Source organism: Salvelinus sp. IW2-2015, linkage group LG1 (assembly GCF_002910315.2).
Source record: "Salvelinus sp. IW2-2015 linkage group LG1, ASM291031v2, whole genome shotgun sequence".
In the NCBI taxonomy this organism is placed as follows: domain Eukaryota; kingdom Metazoa; phylum Chordata; class Actinopteri; order Salmoniformes; family Salmonidae; genus Salvelinus; species Salvelinus sp. IW2-2015.
Genome location: NC_036838.1, coordinates 28081763 through 28097568, shown reverse-complemented (window position 1 = coordinate 28097568; position 15806 = coordinate 28081763). Strand labels below are relative to the sequence as shown.

Here is a 15806-nt window from a genome sequence, read left to right as displayed (position 1 = left end):
ATGGACCACCCACCTCAAGAAACACAGTGAAGGACCTCACAACTACTCTAGCATATGCAACAAAGGTAACCTCAGGCCTAGTGTGCAGCATCATCTCCTCATGCCTGTCAGGAGAATCAGGATGGCAGCTTCCGTTCTATGACTGTGTCTTCTTGTTTCTTAGATTGTATGTTTTTCTTCTTCTTGTTAACCTGCCTCTCTTCCAGAATGGCTATTTCCATCTTGCCACAAGGATGATCTACCAATATTTTTTACTATTCAATCTAAAATGTAGTAACTACCTCAGCTGGTGCAAAGAACTTGGTGCTTTCTACATGTGTGATCTGCAAGGTAGTACATACAGTTGGGTCTGAAATAATTTACACCCTTGCTAAAATAAGCAAAAATTAGTGTATAAAATAAATCATTCAAATACTGAGCTTATGTTGTATGCTCCAAAAAAATGGGATTTATTTATACTAAAATAATTGCTGAAAAAAATGATTTTGTTTAACAAGTAATATGTTTTTTTCTCAAAGGAGGGTAAAAAATTGACACCCCTGTTTTCAAAACCTCACCTCAGCCTTTTTTCTAAAAATGTTTATGAGTGGAGAACACATTGGAGGATCTTAAGATGTTCCTCCATACAGAATCCTTCCAGATTCCTTGTATCCTTCATCTGCACTTATGGACTGCCCTCTTCATTCAAACCACAGGTTTTCAATGGGTTCACATCCATAGACTGAGAAATGACCATTGTAAAAGCATATTTTTGTGGCCAATTAAGAAATTTCTTTGTGGATTCATTATGATCCACTTGCGGCCAAGTTTCAGCTCCTGCCAGAAAAAACAACAGGTTTTGTTTAAAATGTCCTGGAACTGGGTAAAGCTTCATGATGCCGTTGACCTAACAAGGGCCACAGGACCAGCGGAAGCAAAATATCCCCTTAACATGAAAGATACACCACCATATTTTACAGTACGTATGGGGTTCTCTTTGAGCAATTGAATGTATAAAAATAATATAATTCCCAATTTTTGGGCGCATACAATTATAGCTCAGTAATTTAAATTATTTATTTATGCAGTCATTTTTCCTGGTCTTTATCAAGGGTGTCAATAATCTCAGACCCACTGCACAATGCTAGTGCATCAGTCATGGGTTGCAGCCACCATGTAGCTTCTTGTTGTTGTTGTCCTCTGAACATTCTCTTGCTTGCCATTCCAATTACTCTCTTTGTACCGTCGTACGTTAATGCCAACACAGGTTTCATTAATGTAATAAAAGTAATTGATGGTTAATGTTTTGTCAAACGAGCCGTCAGCTGCTCCTAGTGAACAGTGCCATTGTTTATTTGAGACTTGTCTGTCTTACTGATTGTGTGTACTACTATAGATTAGTTCTGCCCCCCCCCCCCCCCCCCCCCCCGTGCAGTTTCTCTTTTAGACCTAAGGTCTGAAATTATGCCCAACATACTGTATTGGCTTCTTTTGTCTTCATTACCTTGCTATTTTGTCTTGAGTTACCTGGCTAGAGATGGTGTCATTCTGTGGTAAGCCTAATAGCTTAGATAAGAGAGAACAGTGGTGCATATTTTTTGACTCTTGCTAGAGGTTACCCTTTCTTTTGCGGTTCACATTCTCCCTTACCTTTTGAAGTTAGATCGCTTCATATTTCTTTTTGAGGGTTATTACATCATCCAAAAGCTCAGCTCAGTTCAACAAATATATATATTAGTATCCCTGTACCAGCTCTTATGCTTGTCTGCCATGAAAATATAAAACAGTTTCACGAAGGTGGACGTGGGAACAAGTTTATGTTGTTGCCCACAGTCATCTTTGGTACATGACAACAAGGAGCATCCTTTCTCTCCCAGCTGGATGTGTAGTGCCACTGCCCTTTTGTTCTGTGTTCTTCTCCTGGTCTCCAGTTTCTCCACTGCATCCTACCTTAAGGTGCACGTTAAAAACGCACCCAAGCTCGCCATTGCTCCCCGCTACCCCCCAGCACACGGTGCCTTCCCCGAGTCGCAGAACCACGGCGGTTGCCCCCTACCACACGGGACGCCAATGCGCAGTGGAAGGCAAGCAGCCGCCCACCCTGCTCCGCTCCACCTTGCCCCCCCCCCCCCCCAGCAATGTCTCTTTATTGCTTTGTATTGATCATAATCTGCTCTGCTGCTGCTTGTGGGGAAAACCTGCTCTATCTGTCTTTTTAAAGCCTGACCAAAAACACAAGCATACACAAACACATACGCACATAAAATATATAGGCATGCTTGTCAATGCCTGTGCAGTAATGCTAACGCCAAAGGATCTATCCGCTCTCTGRGCCTTCATCAGCTAACGGTAGGGACACTGTCTTCAGAAGAAGCGCCATACTTACAAGCTGGCTGATATTGCTGTCCTGGCTGAAATAGCTGTCCTGGCTGATATTGTGTATAGGGTCGTTCTGTATTAATGCACTTTCTGACTGCACCCCATTTGATTTGAACGAAACCTTCAAAACGTGTTTGCCCATGGTAGACATCCATGTCTTCATCACTGAAAAAGATAAACGGTTGAGTTTGATATGATTTGAAAGTGTACAAACAGGGTTGTTAAACTGTTTGTGCCATTTTTTTGTCTTCGTTTTAATGTCAATTATCTCAAAAACGTGTAAACATATGTTGTAACTTAGATTAGAGGTCTTCTTTGTTCCAAAACGTTGGACCCAGACTCGAGAACAATCAGACTCGATCACGAATCGACCTGACAACAGCCAGACCTAGACTCCACCCGTACCCTAACGGGTTTGGATTTAGACTAGAACAGAGTGACAAAAAAAGTATGTTTATCAGCCAAGTTGCTCTTACAGTTAACTAATAGGTCTTTATATGTTGGCTAGGCCTTCTATAAGTTAATAAATTCATCTTATTAGCATAAAATAAATATGCTATAGAAGGGATGGGCAACTTTAATGGGGGTGGTGGGCACAAAACAAATCTGCAAATATCATTAGGGGTCACAGTGGCTGGCAGGTCTGCATAACCACATCCATACCTACACAGAGCCGGCCCTAGCCTTTTGAAAGTGGAGAGAAAATGGAAGTTTTAGAGTTAGTTTCCTGAAATTGTACAAAATGTTCTATGGGGCGAAGAGAAAATGTTGCAGTTTTAAACCAAGTTTGCTGTAATTCTACATTTAAGCATGAGGTGGAGAGACGATTTAGCATTTAGTTTATCTAATTTCATTCAATTCTACTTATTTTGCCATGGGACAAAAAATAATTTAAAAATGAAGTTTATAGCTCATTTTCTGCAATTCTACACATTTTGCCATAGGGTAAGATAAATGTTAGCAGTTTTTAATATGATATCTGAGTGAGGGTGACTAACAAAATCAATGGGGGTCCCCCCGGTCGGTAATTCGACCATGATTACTCCACGTTGCACCTTGTGTATTCTACTATTCTAACTCTCAACAGTAAGATCCCGACTGAGTTCCTCCCCTCAAAATATATATACATGCATGCATGCATACATACATACATACATACATACATACATATACAGTACCAGTCAAAAGTTTGGACACAACTTCTCTTCTACATTGTAGAATAGTAGTCAAGACACTATGAAATAACACGAAATTTAATCATGTAGTAACCAAAAGTGTTAAACAAATCAAAATATATTTTATATTTGAGATTCTTCAAAGGAGCCACCCTTTGCCTTGATGACAGCTTTGCACACTCTTGGCATTCTCTCAACCAGCTTCATGAGGAATTATTTTCCAACAGTCTTGAAGGAGTTCCCACATATGCTGAGCACTTGTTGGCTGCTTTTCCTTCACTCTGCGGTCAAACTAAAATATATTTTGGTATGTTTAGCACTTTTTTGAATACTACATGATTCCGTATGTGTTATTTCATAGTTTTGATGTCTTCACTATTATTCTACAATGTAGAAAATAGTAAAAATAAAGAAAAACCCTTGAATGAGTAGACATGTTCACACTTTTGACTTGTACTGTATATATGTACAGTATGTATGTTTTTTTGGTGTGTGTGTATATATATGTGTGTGTGTGTGTGTATATATATATGTGTATGTATCTCTCTTTTTGGGGGGGGGGATTAATCCTCGGGCCTACAAAAGTTGCTCATCCCTGTGTTATAGGCTATGCAGAGCCGTGGTCAGGTCCTCTCTGGTCTATCACCTGTACTTATATAGACCCAATGACAATGAAACAGGACCCGACCTGGACCCAAGGGAATAGTTCGAATTTTGGACCTGGACCCGCTCAGGTCTCGGGTATTCGGTTCAGGTTGATCTGTGAAGACCTCAAGCTTAGACCCTATTTTACATCACCTGAGGTGTTTGTTGTGCCCGTCATCGGTTGAGACACCGCATACTCTTGAATACAGGGTTGGTGTCATTTCGATCATAGAAATATAATTCATAGAATGGACCTATGCTTTCAGACCACTGCAATTTAGCTGGTACACCATTTGAAACATTAACTTCCAATTACTACAGAATGATGGTGGCTGGTCCACCCACCGTGAAATACCAATTTGAATGTCTATTCTATTATGCATATTTCTAGTTCAATAGGTTTCCTTTGGAATGTTGACAGTTTAATTTAAAACAGTGTATATTCCCACTCAATACACATTGTCTGATTTCCATCTTTGTGGTTCCATTTTGAGAAAGTTGAAATTTCAATTGTATTCACATTTTACTACATTTATCAGCCAAAACATGACACCCAGCCTGTATGCTGTGTCTCAACGATGGTGAGCACAACGCACACATTTTAAATAGGGTGCTCTTCTGCATGGCTTTATGGCAAAGAGAGGATGAGGAAAGTGAGAAGTTGAATGGGGAACTTCACGTTTAGATTTTTACTAAACATAGATCATGTGAATTAATCTTTTAATAAGGATAACTGTGCTCAATAGGTTAGAATTTGTATAGGCCTATTTCTTGAAGTTAAAAGATGACTTAATTAAGGTGAAAGGAACATTTTAAATTGTAGCCTTAGGTGTCTTTTTTAATTGGTCACTGCCCCCCAGTGGTACATTTTTGGACACTGCAGTATCTACAACGAAGAAGTGTATGTATGCCACCCCATTTTCCAAATCAAGGCTCAGACATATAGACTGTTAAGCCTAATAGCCTTAGTGCCACACCCATCTCTGTCTGTTCAGCATGGCAATGTGAACTCTGTCTGAAAACGCTGTTTGTCGCTTGCTGTCATCTCCATCGCCTTGTGGCCATTGGTCAAACAATGCACTAATGTTGTTGCATGTCTATTGAGTCATACTGTACTGTGCAATGTTCCTCTGGATTCAATGGAGCTTTTTTCAACTATATTATTGCCATGGCAACCAGCAGCAGCCTATGGATTTGGCTGTGCAGTACGTCCGCCAAAGCAGTGTGGAGAGAAGTTTAGATGCTGTGCAAAAACCAGTTTTTTGGTTGTAGAAATGGGCTTCCTAGTGATCACCTATCTCCAATCTAAAATRGCTGAAAAAATGTGGCAGAATGCCAGAATTCAAAATCTATTGACCAACTGCTTTTATTTAGAATCAAGAACTGTAGAATGCCACTGCCTTGGATGTGCCATTGTAGTGTGACTCTGATCATGACAGATTTCATAGCATCTTCATTCAGCACCATTGGTCAACTGTTTTGGCCTGATTGGCATGAGATGAGGGGCCTGTGCTGCAGACAGAACCCCGTTCGAGGCTATAGGAGTGAGTAGTAGGGTTAAAGCGAGCTGGAGGAGCTGATAAGAGTATGGATTGAAGAATAGAAAAATGCTTCGTGAAGATAAAATATATTTTATAAAGGAAATGGAAAGAAATAGCATAAAGAATAGCTGTAAACTTCCTAAAGGAAAAGGTTATTTGACAGAGAATAAATACCATTGCAAACACTCAATTCTCTAGAACAGACTAACAGTCTGCTGGCTTGGCAAGTAATACAGGAAAAAGTTTCATTCACTGGACAAAGTAAAACTACTAAGTGAAAGAATTAGTAAGGTCTGGATAACATTCGGACTACGTTGACTGTATGGTTTCCGCTGGCCTTGTCTGTTGTCTCTGCTGTCCCCACTCTACTTTCTGTTGGTGGCCTGGTGTTTGTCTGTCGGTGGTGTAGACCTGTGCACCAGTCGCCGGCTGCTGGTCACCTTTCAAGAGGCAGAGGGTCACTGCTTTCTCCCCCAGCCCGGCCCTCCCTTCCTGGGCCTGCAGCCCGAGCTGCTACTGGGGAAACCAGGGCCTGGGGGGGCTCCGTATTTCTGGGAATGCTCTGCCGGCCCGCCTGGGTTCCAACCCCTCCACGGGCCTCTGCCAGGTCAGTACGGGCCAGCCGGAGGGTGGGGGCTGGGCCGGACCTGTGCGCTAACAAGGCCCACTGATTGGACATGTAACAAGGGTTCCACTGTAAAGGGTTGGTTGGATGAGGAGATTCCAACCTCTATGGGTGCATGGGTATAAAGAGTCAAGGGAATTTGGTTGACGGGATGCAAGAGTAAAAGGTTTCCTGGGAAAAAGCGCTAGAAGTTAGCGGATGTGGAGACATGAGATGTCACAGGAGTAGTTCCGATGTGGTTTTGGTATCGTGAAAAAAAAACTGATACAATAGACTATTTCAGGGATGGGCAACTGGTGCCCCCCCCCCCCCCTTTGTAGGCCCTTTTTTTTAGGAACTCACTCGGGGACTCAACTTACTGTTGAGTTAGAATAATAGAATACACAAGGTGCAATTTCAAAATTTGGTTTTGCATCAGCAGTTTCTCTTATGTTAGTCACTGACAGTCACTCAATTAACCCATGTCAGCAAAAAAAAATTGGATTGGTAAGTTACTCTAGCCAGCGATCTAAACTTGAAGTAATCATGGTCGAATTACCGACCGGGGATGCCCCATACATTTTTTTTTTGTCTCACTCAGATATCATATAAAAAACTGCAAACATTTAACTCCACCCTATGGCAAAATGTGTAGAACTGCAGGAAATCCACTGTAAAACTGGTAATTTATTTATCTGCCCCATGGCAAAATGAGTAGAATGACATTAAATTTGTTACAAAATTGCAAAATCTTCTCCGCCCCATGGCAAAATGTGTAGAATTACAGCAAATTGCTTTAAAACTGTTGCATTTTCTCTACGCCGCATGGCAAAAATGTGTAGAATTGCAGGAAATGAACTCTAAAACTTAATTTATTTCCACTGTCAAGAGGGGGGGCTGCTAAAATGTGTTCCTCGCAAGGTGGGGGAGGGAAACAACATTTTACTTAGGGCCTCAAAAAGGCTAGGGCCGGCTCTGACTGCATGTGTGGGTATGGATGTGGGTACTCAGACCTGAGTGCCACTGGTGCCCCCTCATAATGAGTTGAGTTTTTTTGTGGCTCCCACCCCCATCACAGTTGCCTAAACCTGGCCTTTTTCATATCAGATATTCTGGGCTGATATTGTACAGTGTTCAATCAGAGCTAAAATAATCTGCCATGGCTTGCTACCAATAAACACTTGTTTCCAGGTGAAAATCTTAAGTGTAAAGAAATTTCAAAAAATCAGTTGTGTAGAATTGCATTTTTTTGCCTGAAACTCACAAGGAAGGAACAGACTTTTTGCTCTCAATGGAAAAGCATATTATCTATTGGGTAAAGGAATGAAACTGCGGAATGTCTGCTTACCGCATAATCTGAACAAATGTGCCCTCTGTTCCTATAAGTATATTATTCGCTAACGTTCAGTCCCTGGAAAATAAAGTAGACGAGCTCAGGTCGAGGAGCTCCTTCCAGAGAATAATGGCTCTTTTTCCGAATATATTGTTCTTGTCCATTCAGCCAGCGGGGTTCTCCATCCATCGCGTGGACAGGAAGAAAGAACTCTCCGGGAAAAAGAAAGGTTGAGGGGTTTGTTTCATGATTAACAATTCATGATGTGATTGTGGTAACTGGTGTAGTTGGTTTTAAAAAAGGAAATTTGAGGAAAACACTACTGAAATTCTATCAACACATTTCCTGTGCTAGACGCGCAACACGGACCCTGGATCATTGCTACTCTCCCTTCCGGGACTGCCCACCCCCACCCTCCCTTCGGCAAATCAGATCACGCCTCCATTCTGCTCCTTCCCACCTATAGGCAGAAACTTAAACAGGAAGCTCCCATGATAAGGACTGTACAACGTTGGTCTGACCAATCGTAATCTATGCTTTAAGATTTTAATCACGCAGACTGGGAAATGTTCTGGGTCGCCTCTGAAAATAGTATCGACGTATACACTGACTCTGTGAATGAGTTCATCATGGAGTGCATAGAGGATGTTGTTCCCARTGTGACAATATAGAACTTATCCAAACCCAAAACTATGGATAGATGGCTGCATTCACGCAAAACTGAAAGCCAGAACCACTGCATTTAACCATGGTAAGATGTCTGGGAAGATAAACGTCTACAAACAGACCAGCTACGACCTCGGTAAGCCAATCAAGAGGCAAAACGATAGTACAGGGACAAGGTGGAGTTGCAATTCAAATGCTCAGACACGAGACATATGTGGCAGAGACTCCAGACAATCACGAATTATAAAGGGAAAAACAGCCATGACACCGACACCTCGTTCCCTGATGAGCTAAAGACATTCTTTGCCCGCTTCGATGAAAATAACATTGAGACGCGGGCCCCCTACGCTCACGAGGACTGTGTGCTCTCGTTCTCCATGGTCGACGTAAGTCTTTTAAACGTGTTAAATGCGCAATATGCAGAAATCCATCCGCCTTTTCCTGGTTGCAAAAATTCTAATAGTTCACCTAATTTCAGTTTGTGACAAAACAAGCAATGCATAGTGTAGAGAGTCATTGTACTATCTAAACCACTGCGACATATATTTTCAGTAACCAAAAATGTTGTATTTTCAGCCGATTGAAGCTGGTGTACAAAACCTAAAGTAAAAGACGCAAATACGAAACTTAAGAACGGGAAACATAGAACAGATCTACCGCTTTTTAGACTTGCTGTCATTGTGAATGACAGATCTATACCTTACATTTCTATTTGAATTTGGTTGGGCTGCCCAAAAAGTTACATATTGCCGCTTTAACCCTCAAGGCTGCCGGTCCAGACGGCATCCCAAGCCGCGTCGTCAGAGCATGGGCAGACCAGCTGGATGGAGTCTTTACGGACATATTCAATCTCTCCATATTCCAGTCTGTTGTCCCCACTTTCTTTAAGATGTCCATTGTTCCTGTACCCAAGAAAGCGAAGGTAACTGAACTAAATGACTTTCGCCCCATAGCACTCACTTCTGTCATGATGAAGTGCTTTGAGAGGCAAGTTAAGGACCATGTCACCTCCACTTTACCCAAGACCTTAGACCCAGTACAATTTACATATTGCCCCAACAGATCCACGGACAACGCATTCGACATTGCCTTATCCCACCTGGACAAGAGAAATTCCTATGTAAAAATGCTGTTCATTAGCTACAGCTCAGCTTTCAACACCATAGTGCCCTCCAAGCTCATCACTAAGCTCAGGGCCCTGGGTCTGAACCCCTACCTGTGCAACTGAGTCCTGGACTTCCTGACGAGCCAACCCCAAGTGGTGAAAGTAGGCAATAACATCTCTGCCACGCTGATCATCAACACGGGGCCCCACAGGGGTGCGTGCTCCGCCCCCTCCTGTACTCCCTGTTCACCCATGAGTGCATGGCCATGCAAGTCTCCAACTCAATCAAGTTTGCTGACGACACGACAGTGGTAGGCCTGATTACCAACAATGATAAGACAGCCTAAAGGGAGTAGGTGAGAGCCCTGGCGGAGTGGTGCCAGGAAAATAACCTCTCCCTCAGCGTCAACAAAATGAAGGAGCTGATCGTGGACTACAGGAGACAGCAGAGATAGCACGCCGCCATACACATCGATGGGGCCGCAGTGGAGAGTCAAAAGCTTCAAGTTCTCCGGTGTGCACTTCACTGACAACCTGAAATTGTCCCTTCACACAGACAGCGTGGTGAACAAGGTGTAACAGCACCTCTTCAACCTCAGGAGGCTGATGAAAGTCGGCTTAGCCCCTAAGACCCTCACAAACTTATACAGGTGCACCATTGAAGCATCCTGTCTGGCTGCATCACCGCCTGGTACGGCAATTGCACCGTCCGCAACCGCAGGGCTCTCTAGACAGTGGTGCGGCCAGCCCAACTTATCACCGGGGGCACCCTGCCTGCCTTCCAGGACATCTAAAGCACCCGGGGGCAAAGGAAGGCCAAGAAAATCATCAATGACCTCAGCCACGCGAGCCACGTCCTGTTCACCCTGCTACCACCTAGAAAGAGGATACCGTACAGGTGTATCAAAGTTGGGACTGAGAGACTGATAGAAGCTGTTTATCTCCAGGCCATCAGACTGTTGAACAGTCGCCGCTAGCCGGCCTCCGCCCAGTACCCTGTCTTGAACCTTAGTCACTGTTCTAGCCGGCTACCACCCAGTACTGTACCCTGCACCTTAGAGAGTGCTGCCTTGGTCACTTTTTAATAATGTTTACATACTGTTTTACCCACTTTATATGTATATAGTGTATTCTAGTCATGGCTCATCCTATATAACTAGTTTTTTTGTATTTATGTGTATATTTATTTTATTATTATTGCTCGGTATTACTGCACAGTTGGAGCTAGAAACACAAGCATTTGGCTGCGGTAACATCTACAAATCTATGTATGTGACCAAAAAACTTTGATTTGATATGAATGACCACCATGTCTTCTAAGAATTGCAGTACAATTCTACTTAAAAGCAATACTATAAGAATACTACAGATGGGAGTAGATGGTTAGTACACAAAGCATTAAACTGTCCTGTTCATGTTGCAGACCACCATGTTGCAGTTAATGTTCATGTCCATGGTGGTGAAGAGCAGTGCTGCCTGGAGGTCTAAATAGCCAGATTTTGTGTTGTGCGCATGGCCTAATTTTCATTTTTTTTCTCTCTACCCTTATCCTTCCCCTCTCCCCAACCCACTCTATACTCTCCCCATCCCCACCCACCATCTCTCCCACCCCACCAACTCTCCCAACTCCCACCTCCCCCTGTTCCTGTCCCTTTCCCCCTTTGTCTTTACCTCAGACGGGCAAGAGAATGCTGGGAAATGCCCCCATCAGGCAGAATCTGAGGGAGACGAGCCGTCTTTCGGGGAGCTGTCCAATGGCGACGAGATGAAATCTCTGCATAAGTCCGAGGGGGAGGAGCTTGGGACTCCGACACCATTCGCCTGCAACGGAGCCTCTGCTGGTACTGGGGCAGTGCAGGGGTCGCCACCAGGTGGCGCTAAAGCCAATACCAGCCAGGACTCTCCAGAGAAAAAGTTCCCCTGCAGCGAGTGCACCCAGACCTTCCGAACAAAATCCTACCTCAACAAGCACGTCAACAGAGTGCATCATCATGGGGTCCAGAAGAGTCTGGTGGTGGGTGGAGGGTCGGGGTCAGGTCTGGGGGAGCTGGGTCCATCGCTGGGCTCGCCCTTCTCTCCACAACAGAACATGTCTCTGCTGGAGTCGTTTGGCTTCCAGATTGTCCAGTCTGCCTTTGCCTCTTCGCTGGTGGACTCTGAGGCAGGGCATAGTGGGATGGAGCCGGGGGGGAAGTGACCCGTAGGTCTGAGGGAAGGTGGGGGGGAACGTGAACCTAGATTTGTGGGGGAAATGAGGGAACGTTGCCCCTAGGTCTGTTCAGCCTATCAGATGGAAGGGAATGACGTTGTCTTTAGACTACTTTGCTGTTCATGGCATCATCTTTCACTGTTGTTGTTTATCACCTTCTGTTACCTTTCTGTGTCATGGACCTCGCTAATACTATCAATATAAATGTTTTCTTCCATTTCATAGCAATATATAAAATGTACATTAACATTAAGCAACTTCAAAAGCTTTTTTGAATCTGCTGTCTTTGAAGTCTACCGTCAATCATGTTTTTGTTTTTATTGAATTTATATTGTTTATGACATAACCATCCGCTTATGATCCATTACCAAACACACGCACATATAAGAAACATATATTAGTCAATGCTGTTATTGTTGTTATCATGTCTGGTCCAGGGTTTTTTCTTAATCAAAATGGGGCTTAGGTGGTGGATGTGGGCGTGGCCATGGCACAGTCGCCGACCAAACTTTTTAGAGGCCCGATCGGGCACCGAGAGAAGATTTCCTGCAGTTTCACCAAGCTAGTTTCTTGCAGTTCCACACATTTTATCATGGGGCTGAGGGAGGGGTGTCGGGGGGGAATTTCCTGCGATTGTACACACTTTACCGTGGCTTATGCGCGTTCTTATGCTAGCTGAGTGACTCAAACATTAAAACAAAATCAATGTGGGGCCCCATGCCATGACAATTATTTTTTATTTTTTTACATTTTAGATTCTCCCTGACTGTCTAGTTTTTTAAATTTAGATCCAAAGAGGATCTGTTTGAAAAATAAATATGCCTAGGTCCATTATCTTTTCAACATACATTATATCTGGTTTTAGCCGTTTACACTGAAAACGTTTTCACTGTTTGGACTTAGGCGGCCCGGACAAGACTTTTCTATGCAGAAAAAACCCTGAGGTCCTAGACATATTGGTAATCTATGGGTTAGAACATATGTTGACTGGGTCATTTTGAAATGCTTTGTTATCTACATGGTTTTCACAGCTGCAGTGACACCTTCTAACCCAAGGTTCCCCCTTACTTCAGACAGAGCCTCTGATGGGAAGAGGCTGCAGATGGACATCTAGTCCAACTTTGAATATACAGGAAAGGGGGATACCTAGTCAGTTGTACAACTGAATGCATTCAACTGAATATAATCAGTCAAATCTACCAGTTTCTGCAGGGCAAGAATATAACCTTATGCCTCAGTATGGCTGTTACATTTGAGAATGTTGTATTCTCTTATTATGACATTTTAAAGAACCAATGTATTTGTTAGTCACATACTTGTGAAATCAGTTCTGGATATTCAACAGGGACCAAGTTCAGGTTTGACTATTAGAAATCGTGAGAAATGTAGAATATATATTTTATTAACTTATTGATTGCCCTGTCCGCGTTATGCACAAAGTTTTTTTTTTATATATAAATCAACGTTTGAGATGTCAATGTGCTGTGCTGATTTTACTCTTAAGTTATGCTAGATACGGGAGGCCTACTAGGGAGCGACAAAAAGAGTATGTATGCTGAAGTGTGTGTGTGTGTGTTTGGTGCTCTGATATGTGTGCTTTTGTCCTCAGAATGTAATCAACCAGAAGGCTTTTGGTCTATAATTTGTTTCAGATAATTTTGCTCTATTACTTTCAGTACATTCCTGCTTTTATTTATAGTTATATTGTGATTGTAACGAGTGTATATAACATTCATATATATATATATATATATACTTATATATATATATTATTATACTATAACAGGGAGAACAAGTATTTGATACACTGCGATTTTGCAGGTTTTCCTACTTACAAAGCATGTAGAGGTCTGTAATTTTTATCATAGGTACACTCTAACTGTGAGAGACGGATCTAAAAAAATCCAGAAAATCACATTGTATGATTTTTAAATAATTTATTTGCATTTTATTGCATGACATAAGTATTATCATACCATCCAACCAGTAAGAATTCCGGCTCTCACAGACCTGTTAGTTTTTCTTTAAGAAGCCCTCCTGTTCTCCACTATTACCTGTATTAACTGCACCTGTTTTTACTTGTTACCTGTATAAAGACACCTGTCCACACACTCAATCAAACAGATTCCAACCTCCACAATGGCCAACCAGAGAGCTGTGTAAGGACATCAGGGATAATGTTAGACCTGCACAGCTGGGATGGGCTACAGGACAATAGGCAAGCAGCTTGGTGAGAAGGAAACAACTGTTGGCGCAATTATTAAAATGGAAGAAGTTCAAGATGACGGTCAATCACCTCAGTCTGGGGCTCCATGCAAGATTTCACTCGTGGGCATCAATGATCATGAGGAAGAAGAAGGATCAGCCCAGAACTACACGGCAGGACCTGGTCAATGACCTGAAGAGAGCTGGGACCACAGTCTCAAAGAAAAACCTTAGTAACACACTACGCCGTCATGGATTAATCCTGAGCAGCACGCAAGGTCCCCTGCTTAAGCCAGTGCATGTCCAGGCCGTCTGAAGTTTGCCAATGCCATCTGGATGATCCAGAGGAGGAATGAGGAAGGTCATGTGGTCTGATAGACAAAAATAGGGCTTTTTGGTCTAACTCCATCGCCGTGTTTGGAGGAAGAAGAAGTGAGATACAACCCCAAGAACACCACCCAACCGTGAAGCATGGAGGTGGAAACATTTTCTTTGGGGATGTTTTCTGCAAAGGGGACAGGACGACGCACGTATTGAGGGGAGGATGGATGGGGCATTATCGCGAGATCTTGGCCAACCTCCTTCCCTCAGTAGAAGCATGAGAATGGGTCGTGGCTGGGTCTTCCAGCATGACAACGACACGAAGCACACAGCCATGGCAACTAAGGAGTGGCTCCGTAAGAAGCATCTCAAGGTCCTGGAGAGGCCTAGCCAGTCTCCAGACCTGAACCCAATAGAAATCTTTGGAGGGAGCTGAAAGTCCGTATTGCCAGCGACAGCCCGAAACCTGAAGGATCTGGAGAAGATCTGTAAGGAGGAGTGGGCCAAAATCCCTGCTGCACGTGCAACACCTATCAGAACTACAGACGTAATGATCTCTGTAATTGCAAACAAAGGTTTCTGTACCAAATATTAAGTTCTGCTTTTCTGATGTATCAAATACTTATGTCATGCAATAAAATGCTAATTACATATTACAAAATCACAATGTGATTTCTGGATTTTTGTTTAGATTCCGTCTCTCATAGTTGAAATGTACCTATTATAAAAATTACAGACCTCTACACTGCTTTGTAAGTAGGAAACCTGCAAAATCGGCAGTGATATAAATACTTGTTCTCCCTATTGATATTATATATAACACTATATTACTATATATGAAATGCGTATATATGTGATCAAACCTAATGATTGATTTTAATAGTTTGTCAATTAATGGGGATCCTGTGTGTGTGTATATATATATATAAATAAATGTTTTTTTCCTTCCTTGTCAATGATGGAAAGAGGTGTGTAGGTTTTGGTGGTGGTTGTTTGATTTGAAAGGTTTTCTTCACAGTGCACGCCCATGAATCTGCTGTGTACTGTTCTGGATATAAATGTTTTTTGGGGGTGTGGATGGTGACGGAGGTTTCGCTGTTCACTGTAGACCTGGGTTCAAAAAGTACTCAAAAAGCAATTGCTTGAGTCTGGCTGGAGTGACTGATGGGTGGGTTTGCACTTTTGGGACTCTTCTATTGTGACAGGCAAGCTAAATCAAATACTATTTGAACCCAGGTCTAGTTCACGGTGCTGTTACCTGGATCTGGTAGTGTACACACTACCAGTTTAGTGATACGACCCATGGCTTTGATCAATCAGTCTGTTGAGGTCATATTAAGCTCTTTTTATATCCCCACTGAATAGTGATGCTTTTCACACGGCGAATGGAGTAAAAACCGTTTATAAAGGCCTGTTTTGTGTTATTTATTTGATAAGTGAGAGWCGATGCTGTTTAGAAATATGCTCTTATATAATTGGTGGTTGTGGCAACACTTAGGATCGCCCGAACATGCTAATCAAATCATCTGGTGGTATTGTTTTATTTATCTCACCTGTTTTGGTACTTCAATTTATAGATGTTTTTATTGATTGATTGCTTGGATACTTACCTTTGCTGTTTTCTTGTCTTATTCGGTTGGTCTG

At 42.6% G+C, this 15806-nt stretch overlaps 1 protein-coding gene across 2 annotated transcripts in view; it reads left to right on the top strand.

Moving 5' to 3' along the window:
• LOC111964050 (POZ (BTB) and AT hook-containing zinc finger 1) overlaps positions 1-12214 on the top strand; it is a 21359-nt gene extending 9145 nt beyond the window's left edge. For both annotated transcript variants that reach the window (XM_070443698.1, XM_023987728.2), the window contains one exon: positions 11104-12214. In XM_070443698.1, coding sequence (XP_070299799.1) covers positions 11104-11624 — 521 coding nt within the window. In that variant the 3' untranslated portion in view covers positions 11625-12214. The remainder of the gene's footprint in view (positions 1-11103) is intronic.
• The last annotated feature ends 3592 nt before the right edge of the window (positions 12215-15806 follow it).